We start from the raw sequence: 15,720 nt of genomic DNA, 5'->3' as shown, positions 1-15,720 counted from the left end.
CCCTGCTCCTAATATCCTGATCTTTATGATCTTAATTGTTCGGAAAAACTCCAATCTCGCTTAAATTGTTTCCAACCTCTCCATTTTTTTAGAAATATTGCCCTTTCCTCTTCTTCTCTCAGACTCAGGCTTTCCATATTATATATTTCTTCTACCGCATCTACCCACTCCCATGTTGTTGGGCACTCTACCTCTCGCCATTTTTTAGGGATCAGTTTTTTCGCAGCGTTTAATAGATGCGGGATGATTGTGTCCTGATATTGTTTAACCCCACCCTCCGTGCCATGAAAGAGTACTATCCAGGGGTCTGGTTTCAATGCTGTTTGAGTTATTTCCTTGATCATTTGGAGGATCATTTCCCAATATAGCTTAATTTTAGCGCACTCCCACCAAATGTGTGTCATGGTACCTGTTTTTCCACAGCCCCGCCAGCACTCGGCGGTCCCGCCTTGCTGGTATTTAGATACCTTATCCGGGGTGTTATACCAACGGGAGATAAGTTTGTAGTTCATCTCAGCTGTTTTAGTATCCCTTGCCGAGCAGTGTGTCATTTTAAATATTTTATTTATTGTTTCTTTACCTTTTTGTGACCCCAATTCCCTTTCCCATTTGTTTATATATGGCGGCGTATCTTTCCAGCTGGTCCGCATCAATAACCCATATAGCTTTGATATTATACCCTTTACTCTGTCAGCCATACAGAGTTGTTCCACTCCTGTCAAATCCTCTTCAGATCTAATCGGCTGGGGTAGTTTTTCTATGAAACGGGTCAGCTGGAGATATCGCCACCTATCCCTTCTCATAAATCCCATGTGCACTAACTCTTCATGTGAAAGGAGTTTCCCTTTTTTAATTATATCTTTTATTTGTGACCCCTCTAGTCTTATCCAGTTCCCTCCTATCACCCCTCTACCCGGTGGGAAGTATTCATTGTCTTTTAAAGTTATCAGTGGTGAATTATAGTGTTCATTTAATCTTTTATACTCCTTATCCCATATCTTCAGTGCAATCTGTGTTATCTTATTTGTGTCTATATCTAGTGCCCTGTATTTTGGGGGATTCCATATTATCTTATTTAACTGTGCTTTACTATATATATATTCTAAATTAACCCATCTTTTTTCCTCTTTTTTTTCCCTTTTACCCATTCGACAATTCTTGATAAGACTACCGCCTGATAGTAATACTGTAAATCGGGGACCGCTAATCCTCCCCTCCCTTTTTCTTGTTTTAATACTCCCTGGGAGATCCTAGGTTTTTTATTGTTCCATATATATTTACTCATTATTGAATTTAATTTTTTGAAATAGCTGGGTGGAATTTCAACCGGCAACATCTGGAATTTATATACAATTTTTGGAAGAATAAACATTTTAAACACATTTATTCTGCCTATCCACGAGATCGGTCTATTACTTGCTCTTCTGAATTCAGTTTTTATTTCATTTAATAAAGGGATAAAATTTAAGCGGTATATCTTATCCAGAGTATTTGCCAGTTTTACTCCCAGGTATTTCAAATCTTTTGTCCATTTAAATTTACTTTGTTCTTGGATTAGTTGTACTTCCATCTCACCTACATTTATATTGAGGATTTCAGATTTTGTTTGGTTGATTTTGAAGTTTGATAGTTTCCCGTACTCATCCAGGGCCTTTATTATCTTGGGCAGAGAATCTACCGGATTATTTATATAGAACAACACGTCGTCTACATATGCTGCAAGTTTATGTTCCTCTTGCCCTGCCTTAATTCCGCTTATTTCTGGATTGTTTCTGATTGTCACGAGTAGGGGTTCCAACGAGAGCACAAAAAGAAGAGGGGACAGTGGGCATCCCTGTCTGGTCCCATTTTCCATCTCAAAGGAAGAGGAGGGCAACCCGTTGATGTTTACAGTCGCTGTCGGGTGATCATACATCATTTTAATCCATTTGGCCATCCTAGGGCCAATGCCCATTTTATCCATTGTCTGGAACATAAATCCCCAATCGACTCTATCAAAGGCCTTTTGGGCATCTGTTGATAATAGTAACGCCGGGGGTTCCGTCTTCTTCCTTTGAGATAGAATCAATAAGGTTCTCACCCCATTATCCTTTCCCTCTCTCCCGGGGATAAACCCAGTCTGATCCGGATGTACTAGAGTATTCATTACTTTTTTCATTCTATTTGCTAATACCTTAGCAAACATTTTAGTATCCTCATTTAGGAGTGATATTGGTCTGTAACTTGCGCACTTGGTCTCGTCTTTTCCTTCTTTCCGTATGATCGTTATTGAGGCAGATAGCGCCTCTTTACTCATGGCGTACTCTGTCCCAATCCCGTTCATATACTTACAGAGTTTCGGTACTAGGATATTCTTAAACCTCTTATAGTAACTAATTGTCAGACCGTCTGGTCCTGGGCTTTTCCCAGGGGCTGATTCCGCTAATGCCTCATTTATTTCTGCTTCCGTTATGGGGTTTTCTAAATATTCTTTATCAATTTCACTGATCCTGGGGAGTCTCGCCTTATTTAAATATTTTTCGATTTCTTTTAGTTTACCTTCTTTATTCATCAGGTTGTTTTTTACCGCATATAATTTCCCGTAGTATGTTTTGAATGATTCGGCTATTTCTTTTGAAGAGTATACCATGTCCCCGGTTTCTGTTTGAATTTTCTCTATGTAGTTCGTAGCTTTTTTCTTTTGGAGCATCCTGGCTAGATATTTAGTGGGTTTGTTTTGATTGCCCCTAGTTAACCCTTTCACCCCCTTTTGCCACTGTCACTAAGCGATCATTTTTCTGATCGCTGCATTAGTGTCGCTACTGTCGCTAGGTAGCTAGTTATTTTTTTAGGTTCACCGCCAGGTTTTTATAGCGCTAGGTACCCCGATATACTACCCAATAATGGTTTTAACCCCCTGATTGCCCCTAGTTAACCCTTTCACCAGCGATCACAGTATAAGTGTCACTGGTGACGCTGGTTAGCCAGTTAGTTATTTAGGTTCCCCGTCAGGTTTTTATATAGCGCCAGGGACCCCCATATACTACCTAATAAAAATTTGAACCCCCTGATTGCCCCTAGTTAACCCTTTCACCAGTGATCATCGTATAAGTGTTACGGGTGACTCTGGTTAGTTTGCTTTTTATAGCATCAGGGCACCCACCATTTATTACCCAATAAAGGTTTAACCCCCTGATCACCCGGCGGGTGATATCAATTAGGTTTTAGGGTCAGGGTCTGCGTCGCCCCAGGCAGCGCTAGGTTAGTGCCAGTACCGCTAACACCCACGCGCAAAGCATACACCTCCCGTAGTGGTATAGAATCTGAACAGATCAATATCTGATCTGATCAGATCTATACTAGCGTCCCCAGCAGTTCAGGGTTCCAAAAAAACGCATTGTTAGCGGGATCAGCCCAGATACCTGCTAGCACCTGCGTTTTGCCCCTCTGCCCAGCCCACCCAAGTGCAGTATCGATCGATCACTGTCACTTACAAAACACTAAACACATAACTGCAGCGATCGCAGAGTCAGGCCTGATCCCTGCGATCGCTAACAGTTTTTTTGGTAGCATTTTATATTTAAATCCGGAAGGCAGTGCTTGGTTTTCGGGTTCCCGTACGTGGCTAGGCTCCCAAAAAGTCCCCCACATGTGGTATCCCCGTACTCGGGAGAAGCAGCAGAATTTATTTTGGGGTGTAATTTGACTTCTGCCCATAGCATGTGTGAGCAATATATCATTTAGTGACAACTTTGTGTAAAAAAAAAAAAGTTTGTAATATTCCTGCAACTTGTGGCAAAATATAAAATATTCCATGGACTCAACATGCCTCTCAGTAAATAGCTTGGGGTGTCTACTTTCCAAAATGGGGTCATTTTGGGGGGTTTTGTGCTATTTTGGCATTTTATGGCCTTCGAAACTGTGATAGGTAGTGAGGAGTTAAATCAAAAATTTGCACCCTTAGAAATCCTGAAGGTGGTGATTGGATTTCGGGGTGCCGTGCGCGACTAGACTCCCAAAAAGTTCCACACATGTGGTATCCCCATACTCGGGAGAAGTAGCGGAATATATTTTGGGGTGCAATTCCACATATAACCATGACATGTGTGAGCAATATATCATTTAGTGACAACTTTTTGTAAATTTTTATTTATTTATTTTTTTGTCATTATTCAATCCCTTAGGACAAAAAAAATAAATATTCAATGGGCTCAACATACCCATCAGCAATTTCCTTGGGGTGTCTACTTTCCAAAATGGGGTCATTTGGGGGGGGGGGTTTGTACTGCCCTGCCATTTTAGCACCTCAAGAAATGAGATAGGCAGTCATAAATTAAAAGCTGTGTAAATTCCAGAAAATGTACTCTAGTTTGTAGACGCTATAACTTTTGCGCAAACCAAAAAATATACGCTTATTGACATTTTTTTTTTACTAAAGACATGTGGCTGAATACATTTTGCCCTCAATGTATGACTAAAATTTAGTTTATTCGATTTTTCTTATAACAAAAAGAAGAAAATATATATATTTTTTTTTTAAATTTCGCTCTTTTTCCATTTATATCGCAAAAAAAAAAAATCGCAGAGGCAATCAAATACCTTTAAAAGAAAGCTCTATTTGTGGGAAGAAAAGGACGCAAATTTCGTTTGGGTGCAATATTGCATGACCGCGCAATTACCAGTTAAAGCAGCGCAGTGCGAAATTGGAAAAAGACCTCTGGTCCTTAGGGTGTTTATTGGTCCGGGGCTGAAGTGGTTACCCACCTCAATACAGTGCACTTACACCCCCTTCCTGACCAGACCAATTTTCAGCTTTCAGCGCTCTCACGGTTTGAATGACAATTACTCAGTCATCCAACACTGTACCCATATGAAACTTGCGTCCTTTTTTCCACACAAATAGAGCTTTCTTTTAGTGGTATTTAATCACTAGTGGGTTTTTTATTTTTTGTGCTATAAATAAAATAAAACGTACATTTTGTGAAAAAAATGCCTTTTTCTTTGTTTCTGTCAAAAATTTTTGCTAATTAGTAATTTTTCTTCATAAATTTTGGCCAAAATTTATACTGTTACCTATCTTTGGTAAAAATAACCCACATTAGTGTATATTATTTGGTCTTTGTGAAAGTTATAGAGTCTACAAACTATGGTGCCAGTCGCTGAAAATTGATCACATCTGATCAGGCCTTCAGTACATCAGGTGTACCTCATTTCTTAAGACACTAACAAGTCAGGAAAGTACAAATACCCCCCAAATGACCCCTTTTTACAAAGTAGACATTCCAAGGTATTAAGTAGCATGGTGAGGTTTTTTAAGTTGTCATTTTTTTTATTATTTTTTTTTTTACAAAATTGTCATATTATCAGGTTATTTCTCACACACAGCATATGCATACAACAAATTACACCCCAAAATACATTCTGCTACTCTTCCCGAGTACGGCAATACCACATGTGTGAGACTTTTACACAGCCTGGCCACATACAGAGCACCAACATTGATGTAGTACCTTCAGACGTTCTACGAGCAAAAATGGCGCATCTCATTTCTCAACCACCTATTACATTTTTGAAGGCCCTGGAGTACGAGGACAATGGAATTTCCCATAAAATGACCCCATTTTGGAAAGCAAACACCCCAACGTATAATCTGTGAGGCATAATGAGTCTTTTGAACGGTTAATTTTTTTCCAGAAGTTTTTGGAATATGTGGAAAAAAATTAAAACGCATTTTATTTTACACAAAATTGTCAATTTATAAGATATTTCTAACACATAGCATGTATATCGCAAAAATGACACCCCAAAATACATTCTGCTACTCTTCCCGAGTATTGCGATACCACATGTGTAGGACTTTTACACAGCGTGGTCACATAGAGAGGCCGAACATTGAAGTAGTACGTTCAGGCGTTCTAGGAGCATAAATAACACATCTCATTTCATTCCTACCCATCACACTTTTGAAGGTCCTGGACCACCAGGACAGTGAAATTACCTACAAAATGACCCCATTTTGGAAAGCAAACACCCCAACGTATATTCTATGAGGCATGGGCTGCAAATAGGTACTCAGGTACTCTGATGGGCTGGAGATAGGTACTCTGGTACTCTGATGGCCTGGTGGCAGGTACTTGGGTACTCTGATGGCCTGGTGACAGGTACTCGGGTATTCTGATGGACTGGTGACAGGTACTCGGGTACTCTGATGGCCTGGTGACAGGTACTCGGGTACTCTGATGGCCTGGTGACAGGTATTTGGGTACTCTGAAGGGCAGTGACAGGTACTCATATGGACTGTGACAGGTACTCGGGTACTCAGATGAACTGTGACAGGTACTCAGATGAACTGTGATAGGTACTCGGGTACTCAGATGGACCTGGACAGGTACTCTGGTATTCAGATGGACTGGGACAGGTACTCGGGTATTCAGATGGACTGGGACAGGTACTCGGGTACTCAGATGGGCTGTGACAAGTACTCGGGTACTCAGATGGGCTGTGACAGGTACTCGGATTAACCGTGACAGGTACTCGGGTACTTTGATGGGCTGTGACAGCTACTCGGGTACTTTGATGGGCTGTGACAGGTACTCGGGTACTTTGATGGGCTGTGACAGGTACTCGGGTACTTTGATGGGCTGTGACAGGTACTCGGGTACCATGATGGACTGTGACAGGTACTCGAGTATCCTGATGGACCGTGACAGGTACTCGGCTACCCAGATGGACTGGGACAGGTACTCGGGTACCCAGATGGACTGGGACAGGTACTCGGGTACTCTGATGGGCTGTGACAGGTACTCAAATACTCTGATGGACTGTGACAGGTACTCTGATGGACTGTGATTGACAGGTACTATGAGGGGTGGTGACAGGTCCTCTTTATTGGGGGGGGGGAATCAGTGTGCTTGATGTGTACTGTAGGCGGTAACGAGATGTTACCGCAATCTCCTCCTCACACACGATCGGTGTGTGAGGAGGAGAACCCGGTAACATCTCGTTACCGCGGTTTGTTTACATTTTAGTGATCGGCTGTGATCCTTTCACGTGGGTAAACAGCCGGCCAATGGCTGTTTGCCAGCATCGGTGACGAGCAGTGTTCCCGGGGAACACGCCGCCACCGACGTGCACGCACAGCGCACTCACGATCGCGCGCATGCGCCGTACACAGTCGGGTGTGACCATCTGTGATCGCCCGTGACTTCATCATGGCCGATCACGTGGTAAACAGCCATAACCAATGGCTGTTCACCCCCTTCGGTGGCGAGCGGTGTCTCCGTGACACGCCACCACCGAAGAAACAGGGGTGCGCGCGCACGATCACGCGCATTCCCTGTTTAAACGGGAGGCCATCATATGACGGCTTCCCGCCGCAATAGGTGCACCGCCTGGCTGTCATTGGACGGCCGGCGGTCAGGAACTAGTTCAATTCCAGGAGGATATTGTCAGAGCCCTTCTGTATCCAGACAGTGCTCCACCTCACCTTTTCCAACCAAATGCAGTAAGCCGGCTGCATAAGAGGCATTATCCTTATGTCCTCCCGCGTACCCCTACCCAACGAGCCCCCCAAAGAAAATGTGTCTGCAGAAAGCGCGGATATAGGCGTGACGCCCGTCATTATTGTCCCCTCTGTCCTGACAATCCTGGTCTTTGCATTGGTGAATGTTTTGAACGCTACCATGAACTAGTTGAGTTTTAGAGTAGGGTACAGCATTGCACAGGCTAGGCACACGTTCACAGGGTCTCCCAAGATCCCATCGCATTTTGAGAGACCCAAACCGCTGGAACCGTTACAACAGAACTGTTAAAGTTACATAAAGTGTATAAAAAAAAGTAAAAAATTAAAAAAACAAAAAAGATATAAAATAAAAAAAAAACAAAAATAGTTGTCGTTTTATTGTTCTCTCTCTCTATTCTCTCTCTATTGTTCTGCTCCTTTGTACTGTATTCTATTCTGCAATGTTTTATTGTTAACCATTTTTTGTTTTCAGGTACGCCATTCAGCTGTAACGTGGATTTATTTATCTTGACAGCAACAGCGTTTGCTCCCACGATACATAAAGCCGTGACTCCAGCACTGTCGGAGGTGATTTCACCACCACAGTTAAAAAAGAGCATATATACCGAAGCATGGGGGCAGAAGGGGTGGAGGAGCGATTTGCTCCTAACTTTTGCGGGAGGATGCCCCCATGTTTCGGCATATATAAATGGTGCATGTATGCCCACCATTAGAAGTGGGTGGATGAAGGGAGGTATTCTAATGGTGGGCATACCCACCAATCAATTTTTTTTTTCGTTCAACCCACAGGCTGCATGAAAAAAAATTACAATATATGCCCAACCAGTTCCAGCAACGTACTGGTATGTTGTTGGACTTTGAGTGCTTATACCAGAATGATGCCTGCAGGTTTAGGTATCATCTTAGTATCATTGTTTTCAGCCAGCGGTCAGCTTTTATGTAAAAGCAATCCTAGCAGCTAATTAGCCTCTAGACTGCTTTTACAAGCAGTGGGAAGGAATGTCTCCCCCACCATCTTCCATGGTTTTCTCAGGCTCTCCTGTCCCAACAGGGAACCTGAGAATGCAGCCTGTGGTTCCGCCAGCTGACCATAGAGCTGTTCAGAGACCAGAATGGCTCCAATCATCTCTATGGTCTAAGAAATCGGAAGCTACGAGCATTTCATGACTTAGATTTTGCGGGATGTAAACAGCGCCATTGGGAATTTGGGAAAGCATTTTATCACACAGATCTTGGTGTGGCCAGATGCTTTGAGGGCAGAGGAGAGATCTAGGGTCTGATAGACCCTCATTTTTTCAAAAAAGAGTACCTGTCACTACCTATTGCAATCATAGGGGATATTTACATTCCCTGATACAACTATAAAAATGCTAATATATATATATATATATATATATATATATATATATATATATATATATATATATATGAAAGGAACAGTTTAAAAATAAAATAAAAAAGCAAAAGAAATAATAAAAAAATAAAAAAAAACACACCCCTGTCCCCCCCCTGCTAAGGCGCAACGTCAGACACAAGCCGCTGCATGTTTCTGCGCAATTTTAAAGCATGTCGTGTTTGGTATCCACGTACTCGGCCTAAGATCATATTTTTTATTTCATCAAACATTTAGGGAATATAGTGATTTTTAGTGCATTAAAATTTTAAAAAGTATGTTTTTTCCCCAAAAAATGCGTTTGAAAAATCGCTGCGCAAATACCGTGTGAAAAAATAAATAAAACACCCACCATTTTAATCTGTAGGACCTTTGCTTTTAAAAAAATACTTAATGTTTGGCGGTTCAAAGTAATTTTCTTGCAAAAAAAAAATATATTTTTTCATGTAAACAAAAAGTGTCAAAGGGCTTTGTCTTCAAATGTTTAGAAGAGTGGGTGATGTGTGACATAAGCTTCTAAATGTTGTGCATAAAATGCCAGGACAGTTCAAAACCCCCCCAAATGACCCCATTTTAGAAAGTAGACCCCCCAAGCTATTTGCTGAGAGGCATGTCGAGTCCATGGAATATTTTATATTTTGACACAAGTTGCGGAAAAAATACATTATTATTTATTTTTTATTTATTTTTTGCACAAAGTTGTCATTAAATGATATATTGCTCAAACATGCCATGGTTATATGTGAAATTACACCCCAAAATACATTCTGTTGCTTCTCCTGAGTACGAAGATACCACAAGTGTGAGACCTTTTGGTAGCCTAACCGCATACGGTACCCCAAAATCCAAGCACCACCTTCAGGCTTTCTAAGGGTGTAAATTTTAGATTTTATTCCTCACTGCCTATCACAGTTTCGGAGGCCATGGAATGCCTAGATAGCACAAAATCCCCCCAAGTGACCCCATTTTGGAAAGGAGACACCCCAAGCTATTTGCCGAGAGGTATGGTGAGTATTTTTCAGACCTTGATTTTTCTCACAAAGTATTGAAAGAAAGAAAAAAAATATACATTTTTCTTTTTTTTTCTTCATTTTCAAAAACAAATGAGAGCTGCAAATAATCTACTTTTCAAAATCGGGTCATTTGGGGGGGGGGGTTTGTGCCATATTGGCATTTTATGGCCTTCAAAACTGTGATAGGTAGTGAGGCGTGAAATCAAAAATTTACACCCTAAAGCCCCATACACACTATCAGATTATCTGCTGAGTTTTTCCTTCAGATTTACCAAAACCATGTAGTAGAAGGGTCTGCCTGATTGCATACACATTGAAACTCCTAAGGTTTGTCCTCATATTATATGGTTTTGGTAAATCTGAAGGAAAAAGTCAGCAGATAATCTGATAGTGTGTATGGGGCTTTAGAAATCCTGAAGGCGGTGCTTGGATTTCGGGGCCCCGTACGCGCCTAGGCTTCCAAAAAGTCCCACACATGTGGTATCCCTGTACTCAGGAGAAGCAGCATAATTTATTTTGGGGTGTGATTCCACATATGCCCATGGCATGTTTGAGCAATCTATCATGTAGTGACAACTTTGGGCAAAAAAAAAAAAAAAAGTTTGTCATATTCCCACAACTTGAGGCAAAATATAAAATATTCTATGGACTCAACCTGCCTCTCAGAAAATAGCTTAGGGTGCCTACTTTCCAAAATGGGTCATTTGTGGGGGGGGGGGGGGTTGTGCCATCTTGGCATTTTATGGCCTTCCAAACTGCGATTGGTAGTGAGGCGTGAAATCAAAAATTTGCACCCTTAGAAATCCTGAAGGCGGTGCTTGGTTTTCGGGGCCCCGTACGCGGCTAGGCTCCCAAAAAGTCCCACACATGTGGTATCCCCGTACTCAGGAAAAGCAGCAGAATTTATTTTGGGGTGTAATTTCACATATGCCCATGGCATTTGTGAGCAATATATCATTTAGTGACAACTTTTTGTAAAAAAAAAAAAAAAAATGTTTTTTTGTCATTCAATCGCTTGGGGCAAAAAAATTAAATATTCAATGGGCTCAACATGCCTCTTATCAATTTCCTTGGGGTGTCTACTTTCCAAAATGGGGTAATTTGGAGGGGGTTTGTACTTCCCTGCCATTTTAGCACCTCAAGAAATGAGATAAGCAGTCATAAACTAAAAGCTGCGTAAATTCCAGAAAATGTACCTTAGTTTGTAGACGTGACAACTTTTGCGCAAACCAATATATATACGCTTATTTACTTTTTTTTTACCAAAGACATGTGGCTGAATACATTTTGGCCTAAATATATGACTAAAATTGAGTTTTTTGGATTTTTCTAATAACACAAAGTAGAAAATATCATTTTTTTTCTAAATTTTCAGTCTTTTTACGTTTATATCGCAAAAAATAAAAATCGCAGAGTGAATCAAATACCTTTAAAAGAAAGCTATGTTTGTGGGAAAAAAAGGACACAAATTTTGTTTGGGTACAACATTGCATGACTGCGCAATTACCAGTTAAAGCAGCGCAGTGCCAAATTGTAAGAAGACCTCTGGTCATTGACCAGCAAAATGGTCCAGTCTGAAAGTGGTTTAATTAATGTAACAGATCCATTACACTATACTGGACACCATGCATATTTTTCATAACAAATGGTCCGGATGGACTACGTATGGTGATGCACTATAACCCTACAGCCATCTACGTCTTTATGAACCTCTTTCTCTCTAAGGGAATGCTATTTTACTTAGGTTCCCAGAGATACCCTTAGGCCCAGTCAGTATTAGATTGATGCTGCTATGACACTTGTAATCATCTACACCTTGGTCACTTAACTCAGCATAATGCTGCTTTTCTACAGAGTTTTGGGTTTTTATCACTTTTAGTGTAAAATGCAAAACTCCGGTGGGTGTTGCAACATGTCCGCTTTCCCCCTTCTTAGTGTATCCTTTCTGTGGGCGAGTGTGGGATGTAGCAAGATGGCGGTGTCAGAACGTCACTTCGGTAGCAAACTGCGATGGTTCGCCAAATATGTCGTTACAGGGGTCAAATAAATGGGGCAGGGTCAAGTCTGCAGTTGTGTTTTCAGATTATTTTTGATTTGGGGTAATGTGTTTAGGGTTAAGTTTAATTTACTTTGTTTTACTTTTTCAAATAATCATATGCAGTAAAAAAAAATTAATGCCAGTGACACCTTCAGTCCAAAAACAATGATACTCATTTCTATGTTGCAAGGATCTTAACATGTATGTTCCAAATGATCCCACAACTAGCACATTATTCAGCAGATTGTAATAGAAAATCTGACAGAATTCTGACAACAATATTGACATTGCTTTGCATGACTGACTATGCAAGTAACACTGCCTTTCTGCCTTCCCTCCACTTTTTATGAAGCATCCCTTTTAAAACTATCTTCTATAACCCAGGAATCCCAGTCTGTGTGATGGATGCTGCTGTTTTGTTAGAAGCTGGATGGGATAATATGGTTCATGAAATTTGGACAGTGATCATACCAGAACAAGAAGTAAGTGTATTTTCTTTTCTTTCATATCCACTTTGTCTTTATTTTCTTTCCTCTTCCCTGTTTTTATTTATCTGGCTGTGCAACTTTGAATAAAAACTTATGCATGCAAAGCTTTTCTGTATAATCTCTCAAAAATAAAGTGCAAAAATCACAAACCACTATATACCAACATTCAAAATTCGCAATGTACACGCATGACGTATAACAATTGAGTCCACGTCTGCAGCTAGCATAAAGAATAAATGAGGTTCAGTGTTCAATTCCAAGATAAAGCCCTTAGATCCCCATTGAAATAAATAGGGGTGGTTTTGACTTCCCACTACTTAAATTATAAATATGTACTATCTTGTCTGTTACTTTAATGGGTTATTCTGTTAAAGCTGATATTAATGGTGATAATATAATAACAAGGGGAAGTGTTATAATGGGGGATTTTAATTATCCAGACGTAGACTGGGTGGAGGTAAACAAACATTCGTCTAAGGCTCGCCAGCTCCTAAATGTCTTGCAGGACAATTTCATGGGTCAGATGGTAGAGGCACAAACTAGAGTTAAAGCGTTACTAGATCTACTGATTACCAACAATACAGACCTGATCACGGATGTGGAAATACGGGGCAATTTAGGAAACAGCGATCACAGGTCAGTTGGTTTCAGTATAAATCGCATAAATAGGAAACGTAAGGGAAATACAAAGTCACTGAATTTCAAAAGAGCCTATTTCCCTAAACTATGATCCTTGCTAGAAGATATAATTTGAGATAAAACTTTAAGAAAAAAACACGGAGGAGAGATGGGTTTGCTTTAAGAGCATATTAAATAAGGGCATTAGCCAGTGCATCCCATTGGGTAATACATTTAAAAGAGCGAACAAAAGTCCTGAATTCTTAATGCCAATGTAAAAATGTATATAAAAGCAAAAGAGAAGGCCTTCAAAAAGTACAAGGTTGAAGGATCATCATCAGCATTCAAACTTTATAAAGAATGCAACAAGAAATGTAAGGGTGCAGTTAGGGCAGCTGAGATAGAACACAAAAGACACATAGCAGAGGAGAGCAAAAGAAATTCCAAGAAATTCTTTGTGTGTAAACAGTAAAAAAGGGAGGACAGACCATATTGGCTTCATAAAGAACGAGGAAGGACATGTAGTTACAAAGCATGGGTAGATGGCGAAGGTATTGAATTTATTCTTCTCAGTCTTCACGGGTGCTTCAGTAACCAAAACTGCAGTGTTTATCCTTGTGACACATCACAGGAAGCACCCTCATGGCTAACAGAGGACAAAATTAGACTTGGGAAATTTAACATTAAAAAATCACTGGGACCGGATGGCTTGCACCCAAGGGTACTTGGGAAACTCAGTCAAGCAATTGCCAGACCATTGTCCCTAATTTTTACTGACTGGAATGGTACCAGCGGATTGGAGAAAAGTCAAAGTAGCACCAATATTTAAAAAAAGAGCCCAAAATACATCCCTGGGAATTACAGCCCAGTTAGCCCATCATCAATAGTGCAAGCTCTTGGAGGGATGATCAGGGACTATATACAAGATTTTAGTCATGAAAACTTTAGTATTAGCAGTAATCAGCATGGTTCCATGAAGAATCATTCTTGCCAAACCAATCTATTAACCTTCTATGAGGAGGTGAGTTGCCATCTAGATAAAGGAAGGCTCGACGTGGTGTATCTGGATTTTGCAAAAGCATTTGACCAGTGGCGTAGCGTGGGTTGTCAGAGCCCAGGGCAAGGCAAGTAATTTGTGCCTCCTAACTTACGGACTTTTAGCACTCCGAGTCCTGTCCCTTCCCTTCCTATAATAGTACTGACCAACCCGATTCCTATACTGACCACTACACAGACCACTATACCGTCCACTGCACTATACAACACTGACCACTATACTGTCCAATACACAACATTGACCACTATACTGTCCATTACACTATACTGTCCACTACACTGACCACTACATTATACTGTCCACTATACTGACCCCTACATTATACTGTCCACTATACTGACCCCTACATTATACTGTCCACTATACTGACCCCTACATTATACTGTCCACTATACTGACCCCTACATTATACTGTCCACTATACTGACCCCCATACTACACTGACCACTATACTGTCCACTACACTACACTGACTACTATACTGTCCACTATACTGACCACTATACTGTCCACTACACTGACCACTACACTACAATGTCCTCTGTACTAACCACTATACTACACTGTCCGCTACACTACACTATACTGACCACTATACTGACCACTACACTGTACTGACCACTACACTGTACTGACCACTACACTGTACTGACCACTATACTGTACTGACCACTATACTGTACTGACCACTATACTGTACTGACCACTACACTATCCTACCTACAGTATGCCTATTCTGACACTACACTGCACTGCTCTTCTACTCTCTCTCTCTCTCTCTCTCTCTCTGGCTGGCTGGCTGTTCCCTATCCGCAGACCGTGTCCAACCCCACCCCTGCCCCTCCGGAATACGCCTTACCTTCTCCTCTTTGTTCTCCATCGGTCCTGAAGGGAAGAGGAGGTGGCGAAGACAGTCATGGCTCACATTCATGATTTCTTGTGTCCCCCACGCTCTGCCATGTTCAAACTCCGGCGCCCTGTGATTGGGCGTATGGGGGTCATGTGCGGCAGCGGGGCTGGCCTGTTAAGGTTGCTCCTGAAGTCCCGCCTACGCACATGACCCCATTCGCCCAATCACAGGGTGCCAGAGACTGAACATCTCCAGGATCTACCGCGATGGTGGCTAGGCCAGCCCTGCCACCGCACATGACCCCATACGCTCAATCACAGTGCGCCAGAGTTTGAATATGGCGGAGCGCGGGGGACACAGAAAAGTACATTTATGAGGCGGCAGACAGAATTTCGCCCCCCTAAATGTTGCGCCCGGGGCCACGGCCCCCTCCACACCCCCCATGCTACGCCACTGCATTTGACAAAGTTCCCCATAAGCATTTAATGTGCAAAATAAGGTCCATTTGCATGGACCATACAATTGAAAACTGGCTACAAGGGTGAGTTCAAAGGGTGATGATAAATGGGGAATGCTCAGAATGGTCAGGGGTGGGTAGTGGGGTCCCACAGGGTTCTGTGCTGGGACCAATTCTCTTTAATTTGTACATAAACAACCTGGAGGATGGGGTAAATAGTTCAATCTCTGTAATTGCGAATCATACTAAGCTAAGCAGGGCAATAACTTCTCCGCAGAATGAGGAAACCTTGAAAAAAGATCTGA

At 41.5% G+C, this 15,720-nt stretch overlaps 1 protein-coding gene across 3 annotated transcripts in view; it reads left to right on the top strand.

Moving 5' to 3' along the window:
- The window catches only part of COASY (Coenzyme A synthase), a 639,852-nt gene that overhangs the window by 499,787 nt on the left and 124,345 nt on the right, over positions 1-15,720 (top strand). For all 3 annotated transcript variants that reach the window (XM_077459443.1, XM_077459444.1, XM_077459445.1), the window contains one exon: positions 12,330-12,427. In XM_077459443.1, coding sequence (XP_077315569.1) covers positions 12,330-12,427 — 98 coding nt within the window. The remainder of the gene's footprint in view (positions 1-12,329; positions 12,428-15,720) is intronic.

Source organism: Lithobates pipiens, unplaced genomic scaffold, assembly GCF_037356315.1.
Source record: "Lithobates pipiens isolate NorthernLeopardFrog02 unplaced genomic scaffold, aLitPip1_a1.2 Scaffold_28, whole genome shotgun sequence".
NCBI lineage: Eukaryota > Metazoa > Chordata > Amphibia > Anura > Ranidae > Lithobates > Lithobates pipiens.
Note: the sequence above shows the minus strand (reverse complement) of the source record. Positions and strands in the feature narration are given on the sequence as shown.